Here is a 17,067-nt window from a genome sequence, read left to right on the forward strand (position 1 = left end):
GCTCTGTTTATCTGTTCTCCTCCCAAGTTCTTTGATTATCTTTACAATCATTACCCTGAACTCTTTCTTGCGTAGATTGCCTATTTCCGCATCAGTTACTTCTTCTGTGGTTTTATCTTGTTCCTTCATCAGGCATGTATTCCTCTGCTATCTCATTTTGTCTGATTTGCTATTTGTATTTTTATGTATGTGGCAGGCTAGTTGCCTTGGAAATGGCCCTCTGTAGGCGGCATCCTGTGCATCCCAGCGGTGCACTCCTCTCTTGTCACCCAAGCTATACACTCTAGGGGTTCCCCCTAAGAGGGCTGTGTGGGCAGTCTGGTAGGTTTGGTTGGCCCCTAATTTAGTTGGTTGCCACAGCCTGCCTTGTGTGGATGCTGCTAGCTGCTATTTAGTGGGGCCTGGTCATGACATGGATGGTTGCGGAATCCTAAGGGGTCCCAAGGCTAGTGCTCACTCACTGGTAGGTGGAGTCAGGGTCCCAAAGTCTCCTGAGCTGTTGCCCACCCACCGGCAAGTGAAGCCAGATCCTGGTGTTAGTGCCAGGCTACTGTCAGGCAGAGCTGGTTCTGGAGTCTGGCTGCAGGGCCCAGGGATCCCAGAGTTCATTTCAGATTGTTGGTGTGGGGCCAGCTCCTGACACTGTTGGATCTGGGGTCCAGGGTGTTCCAAAGTTTGCATTGGCCTGCTAGTGGGTAGGGCCAGGACCCAGCTGGCCCCAGGGTAGGGTCTGGCCTCCACTGCAGGATCATAGGTTTGTTGCTTCTAGTGTCTGCCTCCTGGTGTGTGAGGCTGGTCTAAGGGCCTGTGCAGGCTTCTTGGCAGGAGGGACCAGTGCCTGCCCACTAGTGGTTAGAGCTGGGAGTTGGCCCTCCTGTTGGCTGGGCTTTGTCTAGGGGTGTGTCCAGAGGTGGCTGTGGGCTTTTTAGTCTTTAGGCAGCTTCAGTGCTTATGAGTGGAGCCGTGTCCCTGCCCAGTTAGTTGTTTGTCCTGAGGCTTCTCAGCCCTGGTGCCTGCAGGCTGTTGGGTGGTACTAGGTCTTGGCTAATGAGCCAAGATAGCAGCTGCCAGCAGCAGCAGTGCTCACACAGCTGAATGTTCCCCAGTTTCTGCCACCTGTGTCTATGTCCCCAGGGTGAGCCACAGCCACCTGCCTCACCGCCTCTCCAGGAGACTCTCCAAGACCAGCAGGCAGGTCTGGCCCACACGCCTATCAAGTGACTGCTTTGCCCTGGGTCCTGGTGTGCGTGAGATTTTTGTGTGGGCCTTTAAGAGTGAAGTCTGTTATTCCCCCAAGTCCTGCGGGGCTCCTGCAGTTAAGCCCCATTAGCCTTCAAAGTCAAACGCTCTGGGGGCTCATCTTACAGGTGTCAGACCGCCGGGCTGGAGAGCCTGACGTGGGGCTCAGAAATCTCACTCCTGTGAGATTACCTCTGCAACACAATTATTCTCCAGTTTGTGGAGCTGGGATTTGATTATATCATGTGTTCACCCCTTCTCTCCATCTTGTTGTGGTTCCTTCTTTATGACTTCAGTTGTAGAAGATCTTTTCTGGTAGGTTCCAGTCTTTTTCATCAATCGTTGCTCTGCAGATAGTTGTGATTTTGCTATGCTTGTGTGAAGAGATGAGCTCAGGGTCTTTCTACTCCACCATCTTGGCCACTCTCTCCCAAGATGGAGCTCTTTTTTTGTGTACGCAGTTAAGTTAGAAAAAGCCAGCCTGATAAAAATGTCTTTTCAGAATTCTGACCTTAAACAAAAGTCCTTCTAGGGGGAACTTGCATTTCTCTTCCTTTGTCTTTTAAATGTAAAGATACTCCCTGATCTTCGTGTGTGTGTGTGTGTGTGTGTGTGTGCGCGCGCGCGCGCGTGTGTGTGTGTGTGTGTGTGTGTGTGTGTGTTTTGAGAACTTGGTCTCTGCCATCCAAAAGGTGCACATATGGTATACATTTGGCAACCTATCGAATAGACTGGGATTCTGAGCAGTCTTTTGTGTGACTGTACCACCTCTCAGGGGCTTTTTGCCATCTTAACCTTTGTTGGGTCAACCTGTACAATGAAGTCTTTTACTTTCTTAACTGTTTTGGGGAGTAAACTTTCTGGATCTTGTTTAGGCTCCATCTTTTGCACTCTCTTATGGGGAAGCCTCTTGCATCTTACTGGTTTGAGTCACTATTAAGGTACATCTCATTAATGACTAGATGATGGATCCTTCAAATCTGAGAAACTTCAATTGGTAAATTTTTAGAGAGCTCATTATAAACAGCTGTTTTATTGGTACCTATGGGGGGGGAAACAAAAGGTGGGAAATACATATAATGGTGTTGACTGAAAAAAACATGCACAACATGAGAGCTGTGAATTAAGTTTTATTTGGGGCATAATGAGGACTATAGCCCAGGAGACAGCCTCTCAGATAGCTCTGAGGAACTGCTCCAAAGAGGTAGAGGGAAAGGTCAGTATATATATGATTTTAGTGAAGCAGGGGGGTATGTGCAGTCTGGCACACATTTTTGCAGAAGGTTACTGCTGGTCATGAGAAGCAGATGTCTCCCTTGATGATTTTAGTGCTTTTCTAAATATGAAAAGATACAAGAATTTGGGCTCATAAAACCTTCTCCTGAAAATATCTAACTATCTGAAGGCCTGTTCTGTCAGTTTTTCCCAGAGCACAGAGTGCCTCATTCCTGATCTCCGCCCTGAACTCCTTGCAGGGTGTGTTGAAGGTCAGTGACTGCAGTGGCTAGTGACTTAATACTTAGAGAGGCAGATGGCAAATGCCAGTTTTTAGTTGGCAATGGTTAACCTAAAAACTCCCTAAGTTTAAAACAAACCAAAAATACAAATGGTTTGGGAAGCCTTGTTTGTGGTCTCCACTTCCCCTCAGTGGGTCTTACAGATGCTACTAAAAACATTAGAATAATTCATGTTAACTAGGTTGATTAACAGGGGGGAAAAAACTGAAGGGAAATTCTAGAGACTTTTTCCCAACCAGGTGGAAATTTTAAAGGGAAGTGTCCCAAATTAATAAAGAAATCTTTAGATGGTTATTTTTAAATGGAGTAAATAAAATGGAAATTAATGGGATTAAATCAAAGGTTTGATACAGCACTACCTGAGGTTGGATGGGCCAAAAGGATCCCTTGCTGTCCCCAACATTACAGGGCCCCAGACAAGTCCACTCTGTTTACCTCAGTGTTTTATTTGTTTGTTTGTTTATATTTATGTATTTATATATTTAAAAGGCTGGAAGAAAATTACACTCAGATACCTGACCAACAGTTACTTGGGGCAACAGGCCAATAAAGTTAAAAGATTGAGAAAAGGGCTTGAAACCCTTGGCTCAACCCCCCACTGGGGATCCCAGAGTGTTTTATACAAAAATAGATATAATGGTCAGGATAAAAAGAAAGGCTTTTAGGACTCCTTGTAAGACCTACACTTGTTGATTGAGTCCTTATGGAAACTAAAGTTAAAAGAATAAAAGTTGATAGAATTGAGATGAAAATTTATAAAAGTGTACCCATTTTAAGTGGGCTTTATATAAGATGGTTACATCTCTTTTGCTTAATTATATCGTGGAATAGACATGTTTTACTGGTGAATGCTTCCCCTGCTTGGTATTATAAGGCAGGGCATATGAATTTGCCCCTAAGGAAATATTAATTAAACATGCTAAAGGAAACCAGTAGCATTACCTGAGCCCATACAGTATAAAGTAAAACTGAGAAAGAGGGCCTTTGTTGAATGCCTTATGCAAGCTTTTGAAGGCATGATAAATTCAGCCCTGAAATCCTAGAACACAGAACTCCCGAATTGCAGTTTAGTTGGAAATCTTCTCACTGATACAAAAAAGGAAATTAAAGAAAACATAGTTGGGCAAATTAATCTTTTAATTTGGTGTCATTTAGGTGGCAGACCTGTTTTTGTGGAATTAAAAGCAACATCTTTGTCTTGCAAATCTCTATAAATCAGAAATGTAAATACAGCCCACAATGATCTGAGACTGAACCTAATTAGCTCAGTCAGGTTTCAGAACCTGAAACCAACGAGGGAAAAAGGAAAAAAGTGGCCTTTTTAAACTCAAACCACTGGAAAGGCTCCCTCAGCCAAAATCTAATTCATAGCCTCCTTAAGGGTTTATCAAGGACAAATACAAATATTAAAAGTCTTTTCCACAAATAGTAAAGCCTTTGTCATCTGAGCAAAGAAATTTAACTTACTCCAACTGTTATAAATAACTAGTAAATTTACATTGTAGTACAAGAATCATAATTAAGTTTTTAAAGTGAAGCTATGAGATCTCTAAATTTGTCTATTTATGTGTCTGTGTAGACATTATATGTATGAAATATCTCTACCTCTGGGAAATATTATCAAAATTAAATTTATAAAGAGCTCTATTTAATTGACTTAAAAGTAAGTGCTTACAAATTAAATATTTCTAAATATGAAAGAAACTGGCCGGAAGGAGTTTCAGGGTCACATGATCTAGGAAATATTCAATATTAAATTAACGTCTGGTATTAAAGCTAGCTTAAGTTTGCTGGTTTAATCAATGTAGACATATCTTACTTTTATAATAAAAGTAAGTTTACCGAAGGTCAACATGTTCATGTTATTTCTGTTACAGAGTTTGTCAGCAAAAAAAAAAAAATTTTTTTTTAACTTGGTATGGTAGTATTTTCATAAGTTATAAAATAAAGGGGAATGGGATGAGAGTTTTTAGGTGAACCCTTTAGGAATAATTATGTTTGGGGTATGTTTATTTAAAATAGTTTCTCCAGATTTTTGGTAAGTTGAGTTTTGCTAAGTTAAATTAAATGGCAGTTCACTGAATATCCAGGTCATTTCAAATAAGATAAAATACTGGAACAGTAATTGCTAAACAGATCTAAATTTACCTACTTTTGTCTCCTTACGAGAGGGAAACTAAAGATGTTTGGGTTTATTAGACCCATATCTTATACCACATTGAGAAAAGAAATTATGTTATATGTTTCTAGAGGTTATAGGATATTCCAATAAGGAAATGCTGGTATGACAGTTTACAGTTACTTGCTGATTGTTGATTTTTGGTAGAGAGTAAGGTTTTTAAGGGTTAAAGGCGGAATATGTAATTAAAGTTACTAAAAATAATAAGGGAAACATTTCAATATGCAAGGAAAGTAGGATGGGTGTTTTCAGCAAAAGAAGGTGTGAGGAATGAAAATACATTTTGTTAAGGGGAAAAAATGATTGTCCTAGAACTGGTTATTTTTGGATGGAAAAATATAGGATAAACTAATACGTATACAAAAAGTCTTAGAAGGGAGACTTTCTGTAGAAAGTAGACTTTCTGTAGAAAGGGAGCCCTGAAAAAGGAGTTTTGTACATAGTCAGGCTGGGATTAGATTAAATTTAATTAGGTAAATGGATTTTGTTATTAAAAGGCTGGTGCAAAACTGGATTTGGTTCCTCTCTTTGTTAAGAGAACAAAGTTTTCTTGGAGTATTGCTATTGGAAACAGATTGTGTGAGTTTCTTTGCCTTTAAGTGATCTGTATTTGTTTTTTGAAGTACTGTTTCACAATAACCTATGATCCTATTTGACCAAGTGTTTTGAAACCTTTTTGATGTTTTTGACAAACATCCCAAATATGAACTTCTTTTTTTTTAATAGTTCCGCTAACATCTTTTTTTTTGGCTGCGTTGGGTCTTTGTTGCTGTGCGCGGGCTTCTCTAGTTGAGAAAGTGGGGTCTACTCTTCGTTGTGGTGTGCGGGCTTCTCACTGAGGTGGGTTCTCTTGTTGTGGAGCAGGGCTCTAGGCACACGGGCTTCAGTAGTTGTGGCACGTGGGCTCAGTAGTTGTGGCTCACAGGCTGTAGAGTGTAGGCTCATTAGTGGTGGCGCATGGGCTTAGTTGCTCCACGGCACGTGGGATCTTCCAGACCAGGATCTAACCTGTGTCCCCTGCATTGGCAGGTGGATTCCTCACCACTGCACCACCAGGGAAGTCCCCCAAATATGAAATTCTAACTAAAGTTCTTTTGACCTCCAGCTAACTCTGGGATGCTTTGAAGGAACCCTGAGACATCTCAGAGAAGAATATTAAACTAATTAGGCTTATTTGGTATGTTAAATTACTTGAGAAGCATCATCAAGTGATTGGAGATGAACCATAGGTTATAGTGTATAGGTAAATGTCATTAATACAGATATTCCAAAATTTATATGGAATACCTAAAAATCTGATGTGCCTGGTATAAGTTATCAGTCATAAGTCTAATTATCTTAAAATGTGTGTCACATAAGTATCCAAGTTTCTTGTCAATTGCATTGTAATCAGATCTTTAACCGTGCCATTTTAAGTCTTGTCGTTTGTAAACAATCATTGTTTTACTCTGATGCTTTTTTTTTTTTTTTTTTTTTTTTTTTTTTTTTATGCGTTACGCGGGCCTCTCACTGTTGTGGCCTCTCCCGTTGCGGAGGACAGGCTCCGGACGCGCAGGCTCAGCGGCCATGGCTCACGGGCCCAGCCGCTCCGCGGCATGTGGGATCTTCCCAGACCGGGGCACGAACCCGTGTCCCTGCATCGGCAGGCGGACTCTCAACCACTGCGCCACCAGGGAAGCCCTACTCTGATGCTTTTATAAAATGAAGATCTTAAAGAAGATTCGTAAAAATGACTTTTTGACAAATAAAAGTTTCTGATAATTTTCAGATCATACCACTGAACTGGGTAAGATATTACAGAATTCGGATGGGAGACCTGATGACTGCATTCAGATCTTCAGGAATTAATTACATGAGACTAAATGAACTGATGAATATGATTTATAATTTTATCACTTTTTCTGAAATATACTGGATTTTAATCCTTGTTTTCCAGGAAAACAGGAAAAGCTTTCCTCTTATGCTATGACCTACAACAAGTTGATAAAGTATACCTTTGTAAACAAAGATGAAATATAAAATATATATCATTTTCTCTCTGCCTGATCCTTCCAGAATTTGGCTTCTCCAGCTGGCTCCCCTGTGAACTTGATGGTTTATTGCAACCAGATTACAACTAGTTATACTAATCATTGCTTTAATTTGTTCTCCTTGTTTTCAATTTGTTTATACTTTCTGTCTCTGCTGTACTATGACTTTATTAATGTATAAAGCTGTATTAGTTGTGTTACCTACATCCTGTCTGTTTTATAAGATTACTGTCTACTGGGGAATTCCCTGGTGGTCTAGTGGTTAGGACTCCAAGCTTTTACTGCTGAGGTTGCAGGTTCAATCCCTGGTCGGGGAAGATCCCACAAGCTGCACAGCGTGGCCAGGGGAAAAAAAAAATTGTTGTCTTTTGCATTACCCAATATGTAACCAGGTCTCCAGCAAAATTAATGATGGCTAAAAGTCTTCAGACCGTTGATTATATATACATAACCTACATAAAATAACTGTAATAGTACAACTCTAGTTATGGGAAGAAGCAACAAGGGAAAACATTTTCTGGATCAAGAGACTAGTAAGACAGGTGATCCAGAGAAGTTTAGATTATCAACAGGGCCTAATCCAATCCTAATCCACATTGAGTATAGCCTATCAACAGAATCTTCACCTGATCTAGGAATGAGCCTTCCTAGCACCATGGGACAAAATTGGTCATGAAATGCTTCCCAAATGATGGTTGGATTTATGAGCAAGGCGAGGCACTGTGGATGAAAAATGTTGCCTGCCATATCAGTAAACGAAGGATGCTGCAGCCACCAGCCACTGCAGCCACCCTCAGCTATGCACTCGGAGGGGATTCAGGGTGGAGAAAAGCAGGACACCGGTCCTAGATAGTTAAGGTGCATATCAAAGGAATGATTTCAGTAAGCCCAGACCCTTGCATCTTCCCATACATAGTACAGCGCTAAATTCATTAACTTGAGATGTCTGGTTTTCTTTAACAGTAATCTTTTGATGTTCCAACTACCTGGTTTTTGTTGCAAAACTCCTGTATATCTTGGCTCCTCCCTTACCTCTTCGGAGCAGTCTCTCAGACGATCTGAGAGGCTGTCCTCCAGGCTTAAGTCCTCAGAAAATCCACTGAATAAAACATAATCCTCAACTTTTAGGTTGCACTTTTTTTTTTTCAGTCAACAAGTAGGAAGCTTCTCTTTGTGGAAGGTATTAAGAGTTTGTTGACTGAAGTCAGAGGGACTGTGTACTAATATGCCTTGCTCTGAGACCATAAGATCTCAAATTACTTAGCTCCTCTGAGCCTGTTTTCCTCATCCACAACATGAGAATTTTAAGGATAAAGTAACAGGTGTGAAAATAGTAACATGTTGTATAAATATTATTACTGATTTTTTCCCCTAAACCCCAAATAAAAGACTGAACTTCTAATCAACTGAATGAACTTCTAATCAAGGATAGGTAACTAAGGGTACCAATCATTGTTCCTAATGCAGTTGTTATAGAAATCTGCCCCTCTTTTTCCTCTAATTTTCTTTTTCTCTCCCTCCTTAGGTTCAGTATTGACCCACAGGCACACTGCTTAACTCTTCTAGATGCCACTCAAAGCCAAAAAGATTGCCGACCTCTGTGCTAATGAGTGTGTGTGTGTTCAAAATTGATCCACCTTTACATCTGCTTCCTTTTATTTCTGGTTAACCAGAATTCATCTGAGTACTTGAATGAATTAATATAAAGGACTAGACATTACTCTTTCATTATTTGAATTTAGAGTTTATGTTTAGATTTTTTAAAAAAACATGTTTCCTGTTTATTAGTCTATAAAGTCAATGAAGACATCTGTTATGTCTGGTTTTGCTCATCATCCCCTGTGCCTAACACAGTGCCTGGCACTCAGATGTTTCTTGACTAGAAAGTTATATAGGAAGGAATCACATTTGCCTTACACTATACTAGCAGAAAAGTAATACCTGAGGTTGCAGCTTTGTCTTTTAAGTACCTAGATGTCTTAAGTGGCTTAGGATAAAAAAGACAGCATGGGGTAAGACAGCCTGAGATTTGGAGTCAGAAGACCTGGATCTGAATCCTGATTCTGCCAGAGACTCTATGACCTTAGGCAAGACATTAGGCAAAACCTTAGGCTTTACCTTTCCTAGGCTTGATTTTCTTATCTAAAAAGGTGAATAATACCATGATGCCTTGGTAGTATATAAAGTATCTAGTATAGTACCTTGTGTTTGATTAGTAGTTTATACTAATTAGCAGTTATTTCACATAAAACATAGTAATGGCAATAAAGTTGTATATAGACAGAGTTCTCCCCCAAAGAAAATACTTTTTAATAAATTCATCAGCAGTAGATAGAAAAGAACCATTCTGTGTCTAGGTTAAAAATTGGGAATTTATTGAAATAGGACATTTATTTCAAAAATGAGAACAACGTCCTAGGTCTTTTGTGTTGATACCACTAAATACTTCTGGATTTAAAATCCGATTCACTGATTGATTCAACAATAAAATACTGTGAGCCAACTATTTGCCAAGCACTGTTTTAGGTACTAAAGATACAGATGAAAGACACAGTCCAGGCCTCATGGCACTTACATTCTGGTTCAGAGAGACAAGCAGTAAACAAGATAATTCAGATTAGAACTGAGAACTGTGTAGGAAATAAACTGTGGATATGTAAGAGTGGGAGGACAGAAAGCTACTTTAGACGGGGGTATATGTCTAAAAATTATCACAGCTCTGTGAAAGACTTCTGAGCAAGAAGGAGAGTTGCTGGACAGTTTCTGCTCTCCAGTAATTAGAGATGTGCCAGCAATACCCAAAGTTTTTTTTTTTTTTTTAATAAATTTATTTATTTACTTTGGGCTACTTTGGGTCTTTGTTGCTGTGCGCAGGCTTTCTCTAGTTGAGGCGAGCGGTGTCTACTCTTCGTTGTGGTGTGCGGGCTTCTCATTGTGGTGGCTTCTCTTTGTTGCGGAACACGGGCTCTAGGCGTGTGGGCTTCAGTAGTTGTGGCATGCGGGCTCAGTATCTGTGGCTCACGGGCTCTAGAGCGCAGGCTCAGTAGCTGTGGCGTACGGGCTTAGTTGTTCCGCGGCATGTGGGATCATCCCAGACCAGGGCTCGAACCCGTGTCCCCTGCATTGGCAGGTGGATTCTTAACCACTGCGCCACCAGGGAAGTCCCCCCCAAAGCTTTTGATGTATATTATGTTATGATGTTAGACTGACTCTTAAAATTTTGGCATACTAAAAGACAGCAAACATTTACTGAATGTTTACTACGTACAGAATAATGTTAGAGACTTTTCAAATAAAAGAATCAGGGGCTCAGGGACTTCCCTGGCAGTCCAGTGGTTAAGACTACCCTCCCAATGCAGCGGGTATGGGTTCGATCCCTAGTCAGGGAATTAAGATCCTGCATGCTGCACGGCGTGGCCAAAATAAAAAAAGAATCAGGGGCTCAGACAAATCCTTTATCTTGCTTGAAATTACAGAATTCCCAAGTAGAACAGCTGGAACTGTATTGCAAATAGATGGGGGAAATGCTTTAGAAGCTAAAATGTGACGCTTCTCTTAGCTACTACAAAAAAACCTGCCTTCTCTTTTCAGATTTCTTCACCACCGCAACCAAGGAAGGATATGATATGAGGCCAGTGGACATAACTCCTTTAGAACAAAGGAAATTAACGTTTGATACGCATGCATTGGTTCAGGACTTGGAAACTCATGGTGAGAAACATGGGTCCCTTTTGAAAGAATATCAGCAGTACTCATAACAAATTACCTAGTCAAGACAACATCACCATTATGAACAATTAAGAGTCACTGTTTAGGTTGCTTCCATGTCCTGGCTATTGTAAATAGAGCTGCAATGAACATTGTGGTATATGACTCTTTGAATTATGGTTTTCTCAGAGTATATGCCCAGTAGTGGGATTGCTGGGTCGTATGGTAGTTCTATTTTTAGTTTTTTAAGGAACCTCCATACTGTTCTCCATAGTGGCTGTATCAATTTACACTCCCACCAACAGTGCAAGAGGGTTCCCTTTTCTCCACACCCTCTCCAGCATTTATTGTTTGTAGATTTGTTGATGTTGGCCATTCTGACTGGTGTGAGATGATATCTCATTGTAGTTTTGATTTGCATTTCTCTAATGATTAATGATGTTGAGCATTCTTTCATGTGTTTGTTGGCAATCTGTATATCTTCTTTGGAGAAATGTCTGTTTAGGTCTTCTGCCCATTTTTGGATTGGGTTGTTTGTTTTTTTGATATTGAGCTGCATGAATGGATAAAGATGTGGCGCATATATACAATGGAATATTACTCAACCATAAAAAGAAACGAAATTGAGTTATTTGTAGTGAGGTGGATGGACCTGGAGTCAGTCATACAGAGTGAAGTAAGTCAGAAAGAGAAAAACAAATACCGTATGCTAACACATATATATGGAATCTAAGAAAAAAAAAAAACACAAGGTCATGAAGAACCTAGGGATAAGACAGGAATAAAGACACAGACCTACTAGAGAATGGACTTGAGGATATGGGGAGGGGGAAGGGTAAGCTGTGACAAAATGAGAGAGTGGCATGGACATATATACACTACCAAACGTAAAATAGATTGCTAGTGGGAAGCAGCCGCATAGCACAGGGATATCAGCTTGGTGCTTTGTGACCACCTAGAGGGGTGGGATAGGGAGGGTGGGAGGGAGGGAGATGCAAGAAGGAAGAGATATGGGGATATATGTATAACTGACTCACTTTGTTATAAAGCAGAAACTAACACACCATTGTAAAGCAATTATACTCCAATAAAGATGTTTAAAAAAAAGTCACTATTTAAATATGAGCCATCCATAAAATAGAATATTTTAGTCACGAAAATGGTATAGTTTGAAGAGTATTTACTGATGTGAGAAATGCTCAAGATACATGTGCAGAATGATTCCAATTATGTAAAAAAACAACTAGTTTCTAGGCTGATACTAAAGTTTATGTGGAAGTACAAGCACAATGTTTAAGAATAGAAAAAAAAGAAAATCAAAGAATGTCACAAAAAATTACCAATGTCAAAACAGTTATTTAAAGTATATGAAGAGCTTCCCTGGTGGCGCAGTGGTGGAGAGTCTGCCTGCCTATGCAGGGGACATGGGTTCGTGTCCCGGTCTGGGAAGATCCCACGTGCTGCGGAGCGGCTGGGCCCGTGAGCCACGGCCACTGAGCCTGCGCGTCCAGAGCCTGTGCTCCGCAACGGGACAGGCCACAACGGTGAGAGGCCCACGTACCGCAAAAAAAAAAAAAAAAAAAAAACAATAAAGTATATGAAACTATAGGAATAGAAGAGTTGATTTAATGGAATAGAATGGTATTCAGCAACGTGTGTCTTAGCAATAAAGAAGGCATTACAAATTAGGGAAAGGAAGGACTGTTTAATAAATGAGCAATGATAAATGACTAGCCATTGGAAAAAAATAGATTCCCTTACTGAAAAATAAATTCCAGATTGATTAAAAGCTAAATGTAAAACAAAGAAAGACTACAAAAAATATTATAGAAATATTTTTTGACTTTTAGAGTAAGGAAGCAAGACAAAACTCAAAAGCAATGAAAGTAAAAGTAAAGACTGACAGATGTGACTACAGAAATATTTCTTTAAATCTGTGTATCAAAGGATATGATCTGTAAGGTTAAAAATGTTAGCAACACATATGACAGTGAGCCTATTGCTTTAATATACAAAGAATTCATATGAATCAATAAGAAAAGTTAAGCAGTTTTATAGAAAAATGGACAAAGGCCATAAACAGCTCACAGAAAAATAAATTACCAATAAATGTATGTAAAGATGCTTAATCAAGGAAATGCAAATTTTAAGTGTAAATTAAAATAATAATGCAGTACCATTTTAATGCCAATTATACACTCAAAAAAGACTAGTAATACCCATGTTGATGTAAATGTGGGGAAATGGATCAGTGGAATTAAAATTGGAGAGTGCTTTTTAGAGAGTAATTTAGCATAATCTGTCGATTTTTAATTATAACCATTTTTTTAAAAGACTGCAGTTGACCCTTGAACAACACCGGGGTTGGGGCACCGACCGCCTGTGTAGTCAAAAATCTGCATGTAACTTTATAGTGGCCCTCTGTATCCGCAATTCCACATCCATAGCTTCAAGCAACCACAGATTGTGTGGTATGGTAGTATTTACTGTTGAGAAAAATCTGCATCTAAGTGGACCCACTCAGTTCAAATCCATGTGTTCAAGAGTCAACTGCATGAAAATTTAAATGATAGAAGTTATTCTACCTGTCTATTTTGAGAAGGATGTGCACTTTTAAAAAAATATAAATACCTATTTGCCGCTTGTAGGATTTGACAAAGCACAAGCAGAAACAATTGTATCAGCATTAACCATTTTATCAAATGTCAGCCTCGATACTATCTATAAGGAGATGGTCACTCAAGCTCAACAGGTAATGTTTTCATTTTTATCACTTCTGACAGTTTCATTAGACAATTATTTTCATAACTGCATCTCTGTTTAGCCACCCACCTTCTAAACACACCTGCATCTTCCTTATTATTCTCTCTAAAGGAACCAAAAACGAAAAACGTGTAGCAAAGTCAGTATCCAGAGAGACTGAGGAGTTAGAATAGTCATCACAAAATTATGGTAACACAAAGAGTAAAATTTTGTCAGATCTTTCATTGTGTAAGATAATTATATTATTTGAGTCATGGGATGGTGGTAGGTTGTTAGTGAAACAACTTTTTCCACATAGAAAGCCCACCACAGTAGAAGAGCTGACCAGTTTACTGCAGTCATGTGTATGTTCTGGTTAATTTTCACAAAGTTGGAAAGCTGGAAGGGACTTAACATACATGGCTGGGAAGGAGTTCATAAATCACCTAAGATGCTTTAATCTGACCAGATACCTGAATCCTTAAACGCCAAGTAATACCATTTACTAAGAACTTAAGAAGTGAGAGGCAGTGCTGGGGACTGCTCATATATGATCTTATTTAATCTCTCTAACAACCTTGAAAAGTAGGTAGAATTATTCTATTTTACCACCGAAGAAAGGATCAGAGAGGTTCAGTAATTTGCAAGAGTTGTCATTGTGGTGCTATGGACAAAAAGCAATAATTTTATATGAAGGATAGAATAAGCTGAATGAACTTAACTGTAGAATAATAATTCATAATCTGTCGATCATGAATTAATTACTGTGTTTAAGAATCTGTTTTCTTTCTCTGGTTATATTTTTTTAATTTTAATTTTTTAAATTTAGGCTTTCTTCTTCAGATAAATATTTCACAGCAGAGAAATATTAGGATTTCTTTCTTACATAAAATTAGGAGCTCTTGCATAAAATGTCATTACTTCAAAGGTCATGAAAGAGCGAAATTTTTAAAAGATTTTTTCTGTAATATCCAAATAATTATGTATTTAGAATTAAAAGCATTCAGCCCCTAGATTTAACTTAACTTTAAATTTGTATGTGTATTATTTTAGCTAAATTTATTCAGGATCATAACAGACTATTAATATTAAATCCACCAAAGAAAAAGCCACTCATTTAATCCCCCTCAAACCTTTGAGCTATCCTGAAAGAGCTAATGGTACTCCTAAATCAGATTTTTAAGTTTCTCTGCAATATAATCAGTGAATTAAAACTGTTTTTTGAGGAATTTTTATGCTGCCAGGGCCATTTAATCTTACATTTAAAATGTAGGATCGGGGGCTTCCCTGGTGGCGCAGTGGTTGAGAGTCCGCCTGCCGATGCAGAGGACACGGGCTCGTGCTCCGGTCTGGGAGGATCCCACATGACGCGGAGCGGCTGAGCCTGTGAGCCATGGCCGCTGAGCCTGCGCATCAACGGGAGAGGCCACAACAGTGAGAGGCCTGTGTACCACACACACACACACACACACACACACACACACACACACACACACAAAATGCAGGATTGGATGTAGGAACACTACTATTGAACTTTTGGGTTTTTTATTACTGGTGTATGAAATCAAAATCCCATTCCATCCTTGAGCCATAGGCCATGAGGCAAACAAGCTTCATACCTGATCACTTCAGAAAGAGCCATGCTAAGTCAAGTGTGCTCAGTCTGAGAATTCGGTTATATTCTGAATTTGCTTATAGTCTGAATAACATTCATATTCTCTGGTGGCGCCACAGTAGTTACAATGATCACACTTTTAATAGATTTGACTGTATTAAATTTTTCCACTTAAAGTTTTTGAAGATGGACATACGTGCTATCTTATAGGCTTTTTGAGTCCCAAACTATTTAGAGGCGGAAAGGGAGGTAGAAAGAGTTTAGAGTCACAGTACAGTAATTCCTTATTCTCAGGTTCAGAGTCTATAAGAAGTATGTAGTTACATTTTCTACTCTTCTCTATGTAGTTCTGGTAATAAAATAACATTTTGTTAAAGACTTAAACAAAAATAATATTATAGTTAATGTCTTCGAACTCCTTCATAATGATATTTGGGGGGAACAAGACCGACAACCCCTAGAGGCCACTTCTATATGACTTCTGAGGTAATTCTCATGAATATTTCAAGCAGAACTGCATAAAAGAAAATGAACCTCCCTCCCCAATAATATAGATGAGGGATAGGGAAAGCATTAGAGTCAGGGATGTCTATTGTACACAGTAAAAAATACTTTTTAATTTTATGATAGGAATAATATTTAAAGCAAAACTCCCTCCACATCAAAACACTGGAGTCACACTGTCCTGCTTCAGCCATTAGACACCTGTCTCATGACATTCATCGAATGCTAACTGCACCAAGTATTACTGTAAGCATTTTACATGCACTATATCATTTAGTCCTCAAAACAACTCTATAAGATATAGGTAGTTTCTATTCCTATTTCAGCAAAGAGGAGGTCAAAGAAGCTAAATAGTGTGCCCAAAGGCTCATAGTAAATGGCAGCATTTGGATTCAAACCCAGGCAGCCTGACTCCAGAACTCACATTTTTTTTTTTTTTTTTTTTTTTGCTGTACGCGGGCCTCTCACTGCTGTGGCCTCTCCCATTGCGGAGCACATGCTCTGGACGCGCAGGCTCAGCGGCCATGGCTCACGGGCCCAGCCGCTCCACAGCATGTGGGATCCTCCCAGACCGGGGCACGAACCCGTGTCCCCTGCATCGGCAGGCGGACTCTCAACCACTGCGCCACCAGGGAAGCCCCAGAACTCACATTTTTAACCTCCAGTCTATGTGGCTGTGCCATCTGACCGCTGTTCTTAGAGAATATGTGTGCACTCCAGACCCTTTGAAGACTGAGTCATTCCGTAGCCATGCATCTGGAACTACTGTAGCCTCTGTTTTCTAAATGTCAAGGCAGTTTTGAAATAGCCTTTCTCACCCATATTGTGGTCAGTGGAGGACTGTAACCCCAACAATGTACTCCTAGCCACAAACTATGACAACGTGGGAGTTCCACTAGTCATTCTGTTCTTGTTTGGGTTTTTCTGTTTTGTTTATAAACCCTGTTATAGAGGGTTTCTTTCAAGGTTACACCTTCATCTACTTTTGATTAAAAAGAGATAAAAGATGAGTCAGCAAGCTACACGATTTTGAGAAGTTTAGTGGTTAACGTTATATTTGCCTTGTGAGACTGCTTTAAATCATTTCTACAAAAATGTCCCTCCCTAGCAAAGTAAAAGTTTATAAGTCTATCAGATAGGGCTTCCCTGGTGGTGCAGTGGTTAAGAATCCGCCTGCCAATGCAGGGGACCCAGGTTCGATCCCTAGTCTGGGAAGATCCCACATGCCACGGAGCAACTAAGCCCGTGCACCACAGCTACTGAGCCTGTGTTCTAGCGCCCGCTAACTCCTGAAGCCCGCGCACCACAACTCCTGAAGCCTGCGCACCTAGAGCCCGTGCTCCGCAACAAGAGAAGCCACTGCAATGAGAAGCCCGTGCACCACAACAAAGAGTAGCCCCCGCTCACTGCAACTAGAGAAAGCCCACATGCAGCAATGAAGACCCAACACAGCCAAAAATAAATAAAATAAATTTTAAAAAAAGAAAGAAAGAATTTGTGTGGTGATGGAGGTGTTAACTAAAAACTTAAAAA

The 17,067-nt window shown here is 39.8% G+C and overlaps 1 protein-coding gene across 2 annotated transcripts in view; it reads left to right on the forward strand.

Moving 5' to 3' along the window:
* The window catches only part of CCDC90B (coiled-coil domain containing 90B), a 53,505-nt gene that overhangs the window by 21,750 nt on the left and 14,688 nt on the right, over positions 1–17,067 (forward strand). Inside the window, exons 2-3 of one of the 2 annotated variants that reach the window (XM_065882127.1) lie at positions 10,557–10,676; positions 13,322–13,425. In XM_065882127.1, the coding sequence (XP_065738199.1) occupies positions 10,557–10,676; positions 13,322–13,425 (224 nt within the window). Of the gene's footprint in view, positions 1–10,556; positions 10,677–13,321; positions 13,426–17,067 lie in introns of those variants that run through there. The other variant, XM_065882128.1, reaches the window with a different exon arrangement.

The sequence above is a fragment of the Phocoena phocoena genome, chromosome 8 (genome assembly GCF_963924675.1).
Source record: "Phocoena phocoena chromosome 8, mPhoPho1.1, whole genome shotgun sequence".
Classification (NCBI taxonomy): Eukaryota; Metazoa; Chordata; class Mammalia; order Artiodactyla; family Phocoenidae; genus Phocoena; species Phocoena phocoena.